Raw genomic sequence first — 13,105 nt, 5'->3', positions numbered from 1 at the left:
AGTCTGCTCCAAAATGAGTGATCTAATCTTTTACACTGTTATTATGAAGAGGTTGATAGGAACAAGTTTAAGCTGATTTAACTGCATGGCCAAATTTCAGCAGAATAGGTATTTCAGTGTGAAAACCTAATAAATATTAATAGAATCAACCAGTGACGATAAACTTTATAGATCCCATGTTGGGGAAATTCGCTGGTTCCAGCAACAGATAGTAAAAGGCATTTAAAATAGGCAATAAAATAGGTATATAAATAGGTTTATAAATCATGGGTCAAACGGTATGTTTGAATTAGAGGCCCTGCAACAATGAGATGTACAGGATTTAATTAATACTTAGCCACACATTTTATCAAGCAATACTTATACTTGTCTTATCCTAAATGGAGAAACTGTGCATGATAAATAATTCACCCTGATTCACGAGGAGGGTGATGCTGAAAACATGTATAAATCTGGATGTTTTCTCATAAAGAGAGAAACTTAAATTAGTCCAATTATCAGCCCTTATTATTCATCAGTAACTTCAATCCAAGAAATATCACTATCAACTGGAAAATGTCCATTTGTGAAAAACCCCAGCAGGACCCCCCCCCTTCCTCCTCGTGATCCTTTAAATGCTCTTTGTCTGAATGTGTTTGAAAAGTTCTCCACAGTGAAGGTGAGGAGGGCCAGGTCGCCCTAATGGGCTCCACTGTGTCACTCTCTGCAGCATTGTTGTGGAATAATAGTCCTACATGTCTCAGATATAAACCAGTAGATTCCACTGATCTTCTGATGTTTCCTCTTTTTTTTCTTTCTTTCTTTATGGACCAATTATTTTCAGCCTTTATTGAGCACAGAAACATGTTTTTTTTGTTTGTTGAGAGAAAAGTGTCTTACATTTTGGTGTTTTTTGGCCCTCCAGGTATTGATGATTATGGCTGTAATCACTGTATCTGTGGCATCTGAGCTTTAGAAATCCTTTTAGGGTTAAGTGCCTGTGCTAGGATATCGGGATTGGTGCAACAAATAAGCATCAGCTTTAGGAATAAGACCATCACTGTCCATGAGGTTCTAGCATTTGTCATCTAGCAGTAATCTCATAGCTCCATTGACTTGTGCGCTCTTGTCTCGCTCCGTCCTGTCAGTCTGGCCTATTTCCTGTTTTATTTTGGTCTTACCATCTTCTACTGATGACTAAATTATGATGAGATTTAAGGACGTGCAGCGCTTTCATCTGTCTAGTGCGTTGTTTAATAATGCTTCCCCTAACCCCTCTCGAACTGCCACCCCGACCCCCCAAACACACACAACACAATAGCAGTCTACCTCGACTCACTCTCCCCCTATTGAAGAACAGAGTGGCTGCTTGGTCCCCATGGAAACACCCTGTGTGTGTGTGTGTGTGTGTGTGTGTGTGGTGTGTGTGAGTAAATGTTCCTCCCTTGCTGAGATTAACTTGGACAAATATGCAGATATCTGCTGTGTAATGTAACCTGCTGCATTACAAACCTGAATAAGAGTTTATATATTTTTTTTTATTCATTGAAAATCTACAAATCTGTGTTGAACGTGGCTCATAACGCCACCCAGTGTTTCAGACTGTCTTGGAAGGCCAATCCCTGCTTGTGACCGCTCTATGTCATGACATAAAAAGGTGTAAAAAAAAAAAAAAAGGTAGGACGAATGCCGTAAATAAATATGATGGATCAAAGCCAAAGATGCAGAAGCAAATGTGTAAAAATGAAATAAAATTGTCAGGTTATATAATAAAGTAATTGAATTTCAGTTTAGTGCCTCCTCACATCAATCTTAAAGATACTCAAACTCACTTTAAAACTACGTTTGGACTTTAATTTGAAAAGAACACAGCCAGTTAGTTTTGCTGTCTTTTAATATCATATCATGATGGTGAAGAAGAGATTTAGATGTTTCCCTTTTCATTCTAATGTTTAAATGAGGAGATGAGCTTTGAAACTATTGGTCTGAAATCACACATGGGCCGAACAATGTTTGACATAAATACAGCAATTTCAGATTTATTTGCATCAGTGTGGACACGTGTGTGAGTGTGAGGCCCTGACACCACATGTCTCATTCACACCTAATGATCCCAACCTCTTGCTGGCAGTCATCTCTCCTCCCAGACCAAATCCAATTACTGGGGACAATAGAAACCAGCTCCAGGCTCAAGACTCCATCAGCTCCTCTGTCCTCCTGCTCCGAGACTCCTGGTGGACCCCTAATCAAGTCGAGGGTCCACAACGGCCACAAAGTACACCTTAACACAAACACACAGATGCAAGTGCAAAATGACACACAAATACTGATACATATGCATCACATACAGATAAAACTACTGGTCAATACAAGTATATAAGTCGATATAAATAATACATTTAATGTACAAACAAGCAGAAACAAACTCATTTTAGGGCTCCACGTGTGTCACTGATCAATAGCACCATCTAGGGGTATAAATACAAAACAGTATCTGATGATTCAAGATACGCCTGAACAGGAATATCTTGAATCATCAAAACAACAACAAAACAAACTAAAATCATAATTTTTATGGTGACATAAAAAAGACTTTAAAGCGCTCACAACATATGAACAGATGTTTGTGTGGTGCTGATGAAAACAAAATGAAGTCACCAAAGTTATTACAAATCATCCTGAGGGGGCATAAAGAAAATACTGTTTTCTGTATGTATCCAAATCAAGTAACTATTTATAAATATATTAAAAACAATTCTACTTGCCTTGCCTTTTTCTACATGACATCAAGCTCTGTGTTGAGACAAGACCATTTTACATTAATTGAGAGATAACAACCAATTGTTTTTAGACGTGCCTTGGTGCAATGGTATAAAACATTAGCTCTGATTATTGACCTCCACTGCACAGGGGATAAAACTCATTTGAACCAGTCACAGAATTGGACCTGAAGAAATTTTACTCATCCAACAGAAATGTCATTCAAAAACAAAATTGAACCTAATGGTGGCATTAACTACCATGCTCCCATCAAGGCTAAAAAACTATTAGAAACAAAAAACAATAAAATTTATTTCTTTATAAAAATGAATAATGCTGTATGTGAAGACATACTTCTCACACTGATTTCAGTTCTGTCAGATGTTGCATATGTTACATTAAATAAAACTTGTCCTATTTGACTACATCACAAGTGGATTTGCACTTACTCTCAGTTGCTGTGGTCAAAGCATAAATTGTAAATAAAGATGGACGACACATCTCTGCTTCCTTCCACTATCCAGAAATGAAGTCAAAATATCATTTGGTGCCAGAGTCTGGACAGGGGGGGGGATCAGGGGGATGGAGCTGAGGTATCAAGTACTCTTCAATCATCAATAATGTTTTCTCTCCTTTTCTTATAGCATTAAATAACGAAAACCAAACTTACTAAAAAAAAGGGGCACTTGAACAAGAACAACCTAAAATGACAGAAATCTTCTTTGAAACAAATTTATTTGATGTGTATTTTGATTGTTTTGGTCCGTGCCCCATCCACTAACATGAACCAGGACAGATTTATGACCTCTGCTGCAGTCAGACACCAGGTGGCGGCCCATCTAATCCAAATGGCTGATATATAACCAAAAGGTGACAGCATACAGTGTTGTAAGACTATGAAGCCCAGTCTGACTTTCTATCATACAGAAATACACTGAACTATAGGGTGATCTACTTGTTGCCTTTGAAGTGAAGACTATGCTGCCTTTGATATTGTCTTTATGAACTGAGATCAATGGCTACCCACCAAAGGACTGATAAAAGAACAAAGGAATGCAGAAATGCATATTATCAATGTTTGCCACAAAGAAACAGAACGATAAACTCGACACACTTTACGTTGATTGCCAACAGCCAATTTCCCACCTGCTGATTAACCAAACGAAGAAAACACTTGAAAGACGAGGCAGTAGTGCAACACTTTGGTTGCCAGATAAATATTTTTCAGCGCACTCGATCAACTTCTAACCATGAAATATTTTTTTTTAAGCATCGCTAATCTTTTCAGTAGCGGAAATGGGAAACCTATAGGGTAAGCACAATTACAAACATTACACTGACATAGAAAATAGAAAAACCTGAACAATAGTGCTTGAGTTTGTAGAGGAAGTACTCCCAAAAAAGATGACTGTTGGCTTTCTATGCTGTAGTGTCAAAGAGTATATTCCCAAGCCAATGAGGTTCTATAATTGTCAAAGATTTGGTCATACAGCAGAAATATGGGAGATAAGGGGAGAAGAAGATGTGCTAGATGTGCTAGATGTGCGGAAGATCATGAATATGTAACCATGAACGACCAAAATGTTGTACCTGTGGTGTCAACCATAGTGTGGCTTATTGGAGCTGAGGAGCAGAGTAGTGTGAGTGAACTTAGGTACGTTAAAGACCAGTAGAGCTGCTGAGTTATGGGTGAGTTGCAGAGGTCAGATAGCACTAGCGGGTGGACCAGCCAGAAGGGAGTTGCAGTAGTCTAGGCGTGAGATGACCAGAGCCTGGACCAGAACCTGTGCCGCCTTCTGAGTGAGAAGGGGAAGTAATCTCCTGTAATAAATGTAATGATATGTCTAACAGAGTCAGAATGGGGAACAAGCAGGTTGTCAATGAAAAGAACGAAAGTAGCGCTCATCACATCTGTGCTAGATTATGGTGTATTGTTATCGTTAAAAATTGGAGGTTGTGTAAACTCAAGCTTTGAGACCAAATTGCGACTGCTTTCACTCTGTGAGAATAAGGTCTGGTTTGAGTTGATTTGTCCTTTTAAAAAGAGATTTTATCAACAACCAGAACTTTGTTTATAGTAGAATAAGAATAATCAGCAGGTGTGTTTGTGTCTGTCCGCAGAGATGACTCCACAACAGTTCCAGCAGCTACAACAAGAGAAGCAGTGAGAAACAAACACCTACATAAGAGTGGACGGAAAGAGGACGTCAGAAAAGACGTTACCTCAGCCATAAAGACTTTCACTGACCAGGCGATCAGACAGACATCTCGGCATGAACCTCTCTTTAGTGGAAAAACTAAAAAGCTACATAAGAAGAGACCGAAAGAGGACGTCAGAAAAGACAATCCCTCTACCATCAAGACTTTCACTGACCAGCCGATCAGACAGACTACTTGGCATGAACCTCTCTTGACTGGAAAAACTAAAAAGCTGTTTAAGAAGAGACCGAAAGAGGACGTCAGAAAAGACAATCCCTCTACCATCAAGACTTTCACTGACCAGCCGATCAGACAGACATCTAGACATGAACCTCTCTTGACTGGAAAAACTAAAAAGCTACTTAAGACGACACCGAAAGAGGACGTCAGAAAAGACAATCCCTCTACCATCAAGTCTGTCACTCACAAGCCGATCAGACAGATACCTTGGTATGACCAACTCTTCAGTAAACCAGTGGTAAGGTTTCACATTGAATAGATTTTAGAAGTTAACAAGATATATATTCTTTTATAATCTTGGACAATTCAAATGCATGAAATTTGTTTTTACTCTATAGGAGAACAAAACTCTTCCAAGAACAATTGATGAAGGACGAAGCTTCGCCTCACAAAAGAAGTAAGTGAAAGACTCCGCCTGCCACCACTACCACAAAAAAAGATTGTCAGATATCTCTGTGCAAGCTGAGTCTCACATGAACATTTACGGGTTAACCTAAGTAAAACAGTCTATAAAAGGTCAGGGTAACAAAGAAAACATGTACATTTCCACAGAGGGAGATTTTTTAAGTTTAATGAATAAAATCATTTAGTTTTGTTGTTTAAATTATTTTTGGGGAAAAATATTTTTAATTTACATTTTTATTTGAAGTACATTTTATTCTTGTGATGTCACATCTTTCAATAAGGTTGTATGGCATGGTGTTTTTTTGTGTGCTTCCAATTTGACATAATCAGGCTTTGCCTACAAGTGTCACAAGACGTATAAAATAATACTTGATTTGTCCTTTTAAAAAGAGATTTTATCAACAGAAAGAACTTTGTTCACAGTAGAATAAGAATAATCAGCAGGTGTGTTTGTGTCTGTCAGCAGAGATGACTCCACAACTGTTCCAGCAGCTACAACAAGAGAAGCAGTGAGAAACAAACACCTACTTAAGAGTGGACGGAAAGAGGACGTCAGAAAAGACGGTCCCTCAACCATCAAGTCTGTTACTGACCAGCGGATCAGACAGACATCTTGGTATGAACGACTCTTCAGTAAACCAGTGGTAAGGTTTCACATTGAATACATTTTAGAAGTTAACAAGATATATATTATGTTATAATCTTGGACAATTCAAATGCATGAAATTTGTTTTTACTCTACAGGAGAACAAAACTCTTCCAGAAACAGTTGCCAAAGGACGAAGCTTCCTTTCATTCAAGAGGTAAGTGAAAGACTCCGCCTGCCACCACTACCACAAAAAAAGGATTGTCAGATATATCTGTGCAAGCTGAGTCTCACATGAACATTTACGGGTTAACCTAAGTAAAACAGTCTATAAAAGGTCAGAGTAACAAAGAAAACATGTACATTAACACCGAGGGAGATTTTTTAAGATTAATAATAAAAATTAAAAAAATGTCGTTTTTTTGTTTAAAATATTTTTGGGGAAAAAATTATCTATTTTTTAATTTACCTTTTTATTTGAAGTACATTTTATTCTTGTGATGTCACATCTTTCAATAAGGTTGTATGGGCTGGTGTTTTTTTGTGTGCTTCCAATTCGACATAATCAGGCTTTGCCTACAAGTGTCACAAGACGTATAAAATAACAATTGATTTGTCCTTTTAAAAAGAGATTTTATCAACAGCAAGAACTTTGTTCACAGTAGAATAAGAATAATCAGCAGGTGTGTTTGTGTCTGTCAGCAGAGATGACTCCACAACTGTTCCAGCAGCTACAACAAGAGAAGCAGTGAAAAATAAATACCTAAGTAAGAGTGGACGGAAAGAGGACGTCAGAAAAGACGGTCCCTCAACCATCAAGTCTGTTACTCACAAACCGATCAGACAGAAATCTTGGTATGAACGACTCTTCAGTAAACCAGTGGTAAGGTTTCACATTGAATACATTTTAGAAGTTAACAAGATATATGTTCTTTTATAATCTTGGACAATTAAAATGCATGAAATTTGTTTTTACTTTACAGGAGAACAAAACTCTTCCAGAAACAGTTGACAAAGGACGACGCTTCATTTCATTCAAGAGGTAAGTGAAAGACTTCGTCTGCCACCACTACCACAAAAAAAGGATTGTCAGATATCTCTGTACAAGCTGAGTCTGACATGCTACACTCATGTCTGTCATGTTTACTGACATGTGTGTGTGTGTGTCTTCCTCTTACCAGTCATGTCTTTACTCGGAGTCCCCCCTCTGACAGCAGCAGTGATTTGGACTGTGAGGAAAGTCTTGGGTGAGTAAATCTGCATAAACACACACACACAAGAAATAAACTCAGCTGATCATTGATCACCGCCTGCCACCACTACCACAAAAAAGGATTGTCAGATATCTCTGTGCAAGCTGAGTCTCACATGAACATTTACGGGTTAACCTAAGTAAATTAGTCTATAAAAGGTCAGAGTAACAAAGAAAATCTGTACATTTCCACCGAGGGAGATTTTTTAAGATGAATTATTTTATCAAAAAAACATTTTAAATACATTTTTAAAAGAGAATTTTTATCCACATTGAGAGCTGTAGTGTGTTTGTGTCTGTCAACAGAGATGACTCCATCAATACTTCAGCAACTGCAAAATTATGTGCTGGACAGAACACAGTGAAAGACAACGGGGTACAAGAGTTCACATATCTCAGCATCATACGAGTAAGTCTCCCACAGAGTTTGACAAACTCACATAAACCACACATTCACCAGTGTGGACATGTTCATCACAAAACAAGTGTGGAACTGTAATATTGAACCATGACACTTTATTTTTCCTCCAACAGAATGAAGAGGGAGAGTACTTAAAGAAGGCCGAGCAGAGTACCTCTCAGCAGACTAACAGAAAGTAAAGACACTCATTACACATCACTGCACACTACACAGTTTACAAGTTGACATTTAAAACCAAAGACAAAAAAGAAAGTTCTGTATACGAGAACTCAATATTTCCAAGTGAACTGTGGCCATAGTAGAAGCACATACTGGCATTTGGATGTCTGATCAGATTTGTAATCTTGTTCAGTTTAGTCATTATTTTATCAGACAGATCCTGATTTAAAGCTCCAGTGTGTAAGATTTAGGTGAAAGGATCTATTGGCAGAAATGTAATGTACAATAATCCTCATGATGTTTTCACTAGTTTGTTTCATCTAAATTGTACCTCAGACAAGACCCTTTATATTTAAATACTTTATATTTAAATACTTTATATTTACATTGAGGGGACCCTCTCTATGGAGGCTGCCATGTTTTTTTACATTAGTCCAGACTGGACAAACTAAACACCTTTTGAGTTTTTATAACAACTGAAGCTACCACAGGTTCTTTTTCATGTTTGGAAGGAGAGGGTGAGGTGAGGGGTGTTCAGCTGCAACATGCAACGTCAACCCTAGATATCACTAAATTCTACACACTGAACCTTTAACTCAGCTAAGGGTGTCACTTGAGAATAAATGCTACACTCATGTCTTTCATGTTTACTGACATGTGTGTGTGTGTGTCTTCCTCTTACCAGTCATGTCTTTGCTCGGAGTCCCCCCTCTGACAGCAGCAGTGATTTGGACTGTGAGGAAAGTCTTGGGTGAGTAAATCTGCATAAACACACACACACAAGAAATAAACTCAGCTGATCATTGATCACCGCCTGCCACCACTACCACAAAAAAGGATTGTCAGATATCTCTGTGCAAGCTGAGTCTCACATGAACATTTACGGGTTAACCTAAGTAAATTAGTCTATAAAAGGTCAGAGTAACAAAGAAAACATGTACATTTCCACCGAGGGAGATTTTTTTAAGATTAATTATTTTATCCAAAAAAAATGTTTAAATACATTTTAAAAAGAGAATTTTTATCCACATTGAGAGCTGTCGTGTGTTTGTGTCTGTCAACAGAGGTGACTCCACCAATACTCCAGCCACTGCAAAATTATTTGCTGGACAGAACACAGTGAAAGACAACGGGGTACAAAAGTTCAAATATCTCAGCATCATACGAGTAAGTCTCCCACAGAGTTTGACAAATTCACATAAACCACACATTCACCAGTGTGGACATGTTCATCACAAAACAAGTGTGGAACTGTAATATTGAACCATGACACTTTATTTTTCCTCCAACAGAATGAAGTGGGAGAGTACTTAAAGAAGGCCGAGAAGAGTACCTCTGTGCAGACTAACAGAAAGTAAAGACACTCATTACACATCACTGCACACTACACAGTTTACAAGTTGACATTTAAAACCAAAGACAAAAAAAGCTGAGTCTTACATGCTACACTCATGTCTGTCCTGTTTACTGACGTGTGTGTGTTTGTGTCTTCCTCTTAGAAGTCATGTCTTTCCTCGGAGTCCCTCCTCTGACAGCATCAATGATTTGGACTGTGAGGAAAATCTTGGGTGAGTAAATCTGCATAAACACACACACAAGAAATAAACTCAGCTGATCATCGATCACCGGCTGTTTGATTACATACTCGAGCTTCAGTTGTAGAAAAACCTCAGCACTTGATGTTTTCACTTGTTATGGGAGTTTTGTAAATTCAACTTATTTTGTCAAACACCTTCATCCTTGACAGGTTTCCAAACCCCAGTCAAATCTGCTACATGAACTCCATCCTCCAGAGTCTGCTCACTCTGACAGAGTTCATCAGAGACATCAGGATTCAAAAATACATGTGGGAGTTGGCCCCCGGAGCTGAATTTCTCAGGTACACAACACACCACAAACACACACAAATCTGATGCGTGTGTTTTTGTCAGTGGTGATAACAGAGGTTTCCTATTTCTTTCTCACCCTCTACAGTGCATTCATGGACATAGTGAGGTGTCACCGCTCCCCTAATAAAGGCAACAAACTCCAGGCCCTCTTTGCCTTCAAAAGGGAAGTGGGCAAGAGGTGTGCAGAATTCATGAACATGGGGCAGAAGGTGTGTTGGCTAGTTTGAAGGTTTGTCTTGTTTCTTTTTCGTCTTGATAGTTTTTCCTCTGTGCATTAAACCCTCTGCGTCTTCCCTTCTGCAGGATGCTCATGAATTTCTGACGACCTTTCTGGATTACATCGAAAGATTGCACCCTGTGATTACAGGACGGCCTGGTATGGCATACAGCTACATATGCCCCATCCAGAAGCACCTGATGTTCAAGATGACGAACACCCGGGCCTGCAAGAAGTAAATCCCCATGAAGAAAAAACATTTATTATATTCTTGTTTATTGCGTCTGTAATTTCATGCACATTGTTTTATATTGCAGATGTGGACAGATATCTCTGAAGGAGGAAGTCTTCAACAACCTGTCTCTGAACCTGGTACCTCAAGAATCAGTTAAAGAGATGCTTGATAATTACCTGCTGGTGAGTCACGTCTGTCCCTGTCCAGTCCTGTCATCCCATCAACACACACACACACACAAACAAAGTTCATACAAAGTTCATCATAGTATTCTCCATTTGTGCATATCATCATTTGAGACTTTGGTTGGTGTTAAAATGTTTAGACCTTGTTTGTCTTTTCAGTTTTAATTCACACTCTGTCTCTCTGACACACACACACACCATATATCACTGATAACATATCATCTCTGTTTTGTTTTTCAGAAGACAGAGTTTGAATGCAAGTGTGTCTGTGGTGGCGCAAACTCCACCCAGTGCTACAGCTTTGATACCCTGCCCAGGTAAGTGGCATCACATCCACCACAGTTAGACCACAACAGATACTTTAGTCCTTAATCACACATCAGGTTTACTTGACATTTTTCACAGGATAGGGACAATCATTTCCTCACAATGTGTAAATGTCATCCTCAGACTCTCACTTATTTGGTTTCCATCACAATAAAAATCAAGTATTGATTACTTTTAGTTTCATGGTATGTAGGTTCCAACCGATTTTACTATAAAGGTCCAGTGTGTAAGATTTAGGTGAGAGGGAACTATTGGCAGAAATTTAATGTAGAATAATCCTCATGATGTTTTCAGTAGGTCATTTCATCTAAATTGTATGAATTGTAGTTTTCTTTACATCGAGGGTTTCCTCTCTACGGAGGCCGTCATGTTTTTTACAGTTGTCCAGACTGGACAAACTAAACACCTTGTGATGTTTAATGTGAAATCTAACTGTTAATTTAGCGATCACCGGTTTTGAGTAATTTTATCCAAAATATTAATTAATCTTTCTTCTATTTCTTGTCTGCAGAATTTTGATCCTGCACGTGAAGCGTTTTCTCTTCACTCCGTTTTATACCCTGAAGAAACTTATTGACCCGATCAATATTTCCAGGGAGCTGATTATCTCGTCCACCCAGGTAAGAAAAAAACTCACCTAACTCCAAGTAAAAAGTCAACATTTGGTAAATGTGTACTGGGGTTTTATGTGAGGGACTTTCACTAACAGTTGTTACCCACTGCCTTCTCAGGGTCAGAGCTGGTACAGCCTAGTGAGCATCGTCAGCCACCTTGGATCCAATGGAAACTTAGGTTAGTTTCTTTGTTATTGTAAATTAGGATATTTGAATGAAGTTGCTGTGTTTTTTTGCATCTGTCATTTTTCCTGGAACTGCCCAGTTGAGTGCTACGTAACAATTCTCCTCTCTCAGTAAAAGAATGCAAATGTTTGTCTTGATGTTACGGTCCCGGTCACAAAATTGTTACCTTTCATAACCTCCACACATCAGAGAACCTTCTGTAACAGTGATTTGTCTCCTTTTAGGACACTACGTTAGTGCAGGGGTCAAGCGTGATGCAGCTCAAGATGATCCCACTGACCAATGGGTCTTTTACGATGACAATTATGTCAAACGTACAACTGGGCAGTCCATATGTAACCATTTAAAAACAGATGCTTACATCCTTTTCTACAAAAGACGGGTAAGTTTACGACACTGAGTCCAACACTATGAATTTTCCTGATTGTATTGTACACACGCATTTTTTTCATTTTGAAGAGTTGTGAAATTCATTGACTGTACTGACATAGTTTTTCTCTTTTCCTCAAATATAGGAATGATAATATTGAAAGCATCAGTCTGAGCGACTGCAGTATTTAAAGGTTCAGTATTTAGGAGTCATAAAAACTCACAAGAACAGCTTGATGAGTTTTTGTTGATATTGTTTGTCATCCACTAACCAGAAGGTTGGCAGCTCGAATCCCAGCCCATGCATAAGTGTCCTTGGGCAAGATGAACCTGAACCCCCAAAAAATAGATGTTGAACGCACTAAATGTAGTGTGTATCTTCTAAAAATATCTTAGTCACTCAATATGATGACTACTTTCTCTCTTTCTCTAAAAAATATCTTAATAACTAAATATGATGACTACTTTCTCTATCTCTCTCTAATAAATATCTAACTAACTCAATATGATGACTACTTTTTCTGTGTCTCTAGAAAATATCTCAGATGTTGCATATTAAGATTCCTCTTTATGGTCCCACACACAGCATGCAACATGCAAACATGGGGAAATTTGACTTCTGTATTTAACCCATCTGTGTGAACGGAGCACACACGGAACACAATCCACAGTGACCACACACGAACAGTGGGCAGCAATGAAGGCACCCGGGGAGCAATTGGGGGGTTCGATGCCTTGCACAAGGGCACCTAGGCAGTGCCCAGGAGGTGAACTGGCACCTCTCCAACTTCCGTCCATGCTGGACTTGAACCGGCCAAATATGTTACATTAAATACCACTTGTCCTATTTGACTACATCACAAGTGGATTTGCACTTACTCTCAGTTGCTGTGGTCAAAGCATAAATTGTAAATAAAGATGGACGACACATCTCTGCTTCCTTCCACTATCCAGAAATGAAGTCAAAATATCATTTGGTGCCAGAGTCTGGACAGGGGGGGGATCAGGGGGATGGAGCTGAGGTATCAAGTACTCTTCAATCATCAATAATGTTTTCACTCCTTTTCTTATAGCATTAAATA

At 38.7% G+C, this 13,105-nt stretch overlaps 1 protein-coding gene and 1 long non-coding RNA gene across 6 annotated transcripts; one reads left to right on the top strand and one right to left on the bottom strand.

Moving 5' to 3' along the window:
- Nucleotides 1-1,811: 1,811 nt before the first annotated feature.
- LOC138411901 (uncharacterized) lies at nt 1,812-3,690 on the bottom strand. Its single transcript, XR_011244388.1, has 2 exons — nt 3,189-3,690; nt 1,812-2,260 (listed from the first exon to the last, which is right to left on the bottom strand). It is a non-coding gene; the product is annotated as an uncharacterized lncRNA (long non-coding RNA).
- Nucleotides 3,691-3,838: 148 nt separating this feature from the next.
- On the top strand, nt 3,839-12,527 carry LOC138411899 (ubiquitin carboxyl-terminal hydrolase 36-like). Of its 5 annotated transcripts, none has more exons than XM_069533369.1 (23): nt 3,839-4,051; nt 4,861-5,416; nt 5,517-5,575; nt 6,050-6,227; nt 6,328-6,386; nt 6,872-7,052; nt 7,153-7,211; nt 7,351-7,416; nt 7,707-7,830; nt 7,956-8,017; nt 8,687-8,752; nt 9,066-9,168; nt 9,294-9,355; nt 9,501-9,569; nt 9,749-9,880; nt 9,976-10,099; nt 10,194-10,342; nt 10,425-10,524; nt 10,768-10,844; nt 11,366-11,474; nt 11,586-11,646; nt 11,879-12,036; nt 12,170-12,527. In XM_069533369.1, exons 1-23 carry the CDS (start codon nt 3,990-3,992, stop codon nt 12,173-12,175), a joined length of 2,622 nt encoding a protein of 873 aa, XP_069389470.1. In that variant the 5' UTR covers nt 3,839-3,989; the 3' UTR covers nt 12,176-12,527. The 5 variants fall into 5 exon arrangements, with proteins under 5 accessions (XP_069389470.1, XP_069389469.1, XP_069389471.1 ...); XM_069533368.1 differs by having other exon boundaries at nt 6,047-6,227; nt 6,875-7,052; XM_069533370.1 differs by having other exon boundaries at nt 6,047-6,227; nt 7,728-7,830.
- Nucleotides 12,528-13,105: the final 578 nt, after the last annotated feature.

The sequence above is a fragment of the Paralichthys olivaceus genome, chromosome 10 (genome assembly GCF_024713975.1).
Source record: "Paralichthys olivaceus isolate ysfri-2021 chromosome 10, ASM2471397v2, whole genome shotgun sequence".
Taxonomy (NCBI): Eukaryota; Metazoa; Chordata; class Actinopteri; order Pleuronectiformes; family Paralichthyidae; genus Paralichthys; species Paralichthys olivaceus.
Note: the sequence above shows the minus strand (reverse complement) of the source record. Positions and strands in the feature narration are given on the sequence as shown.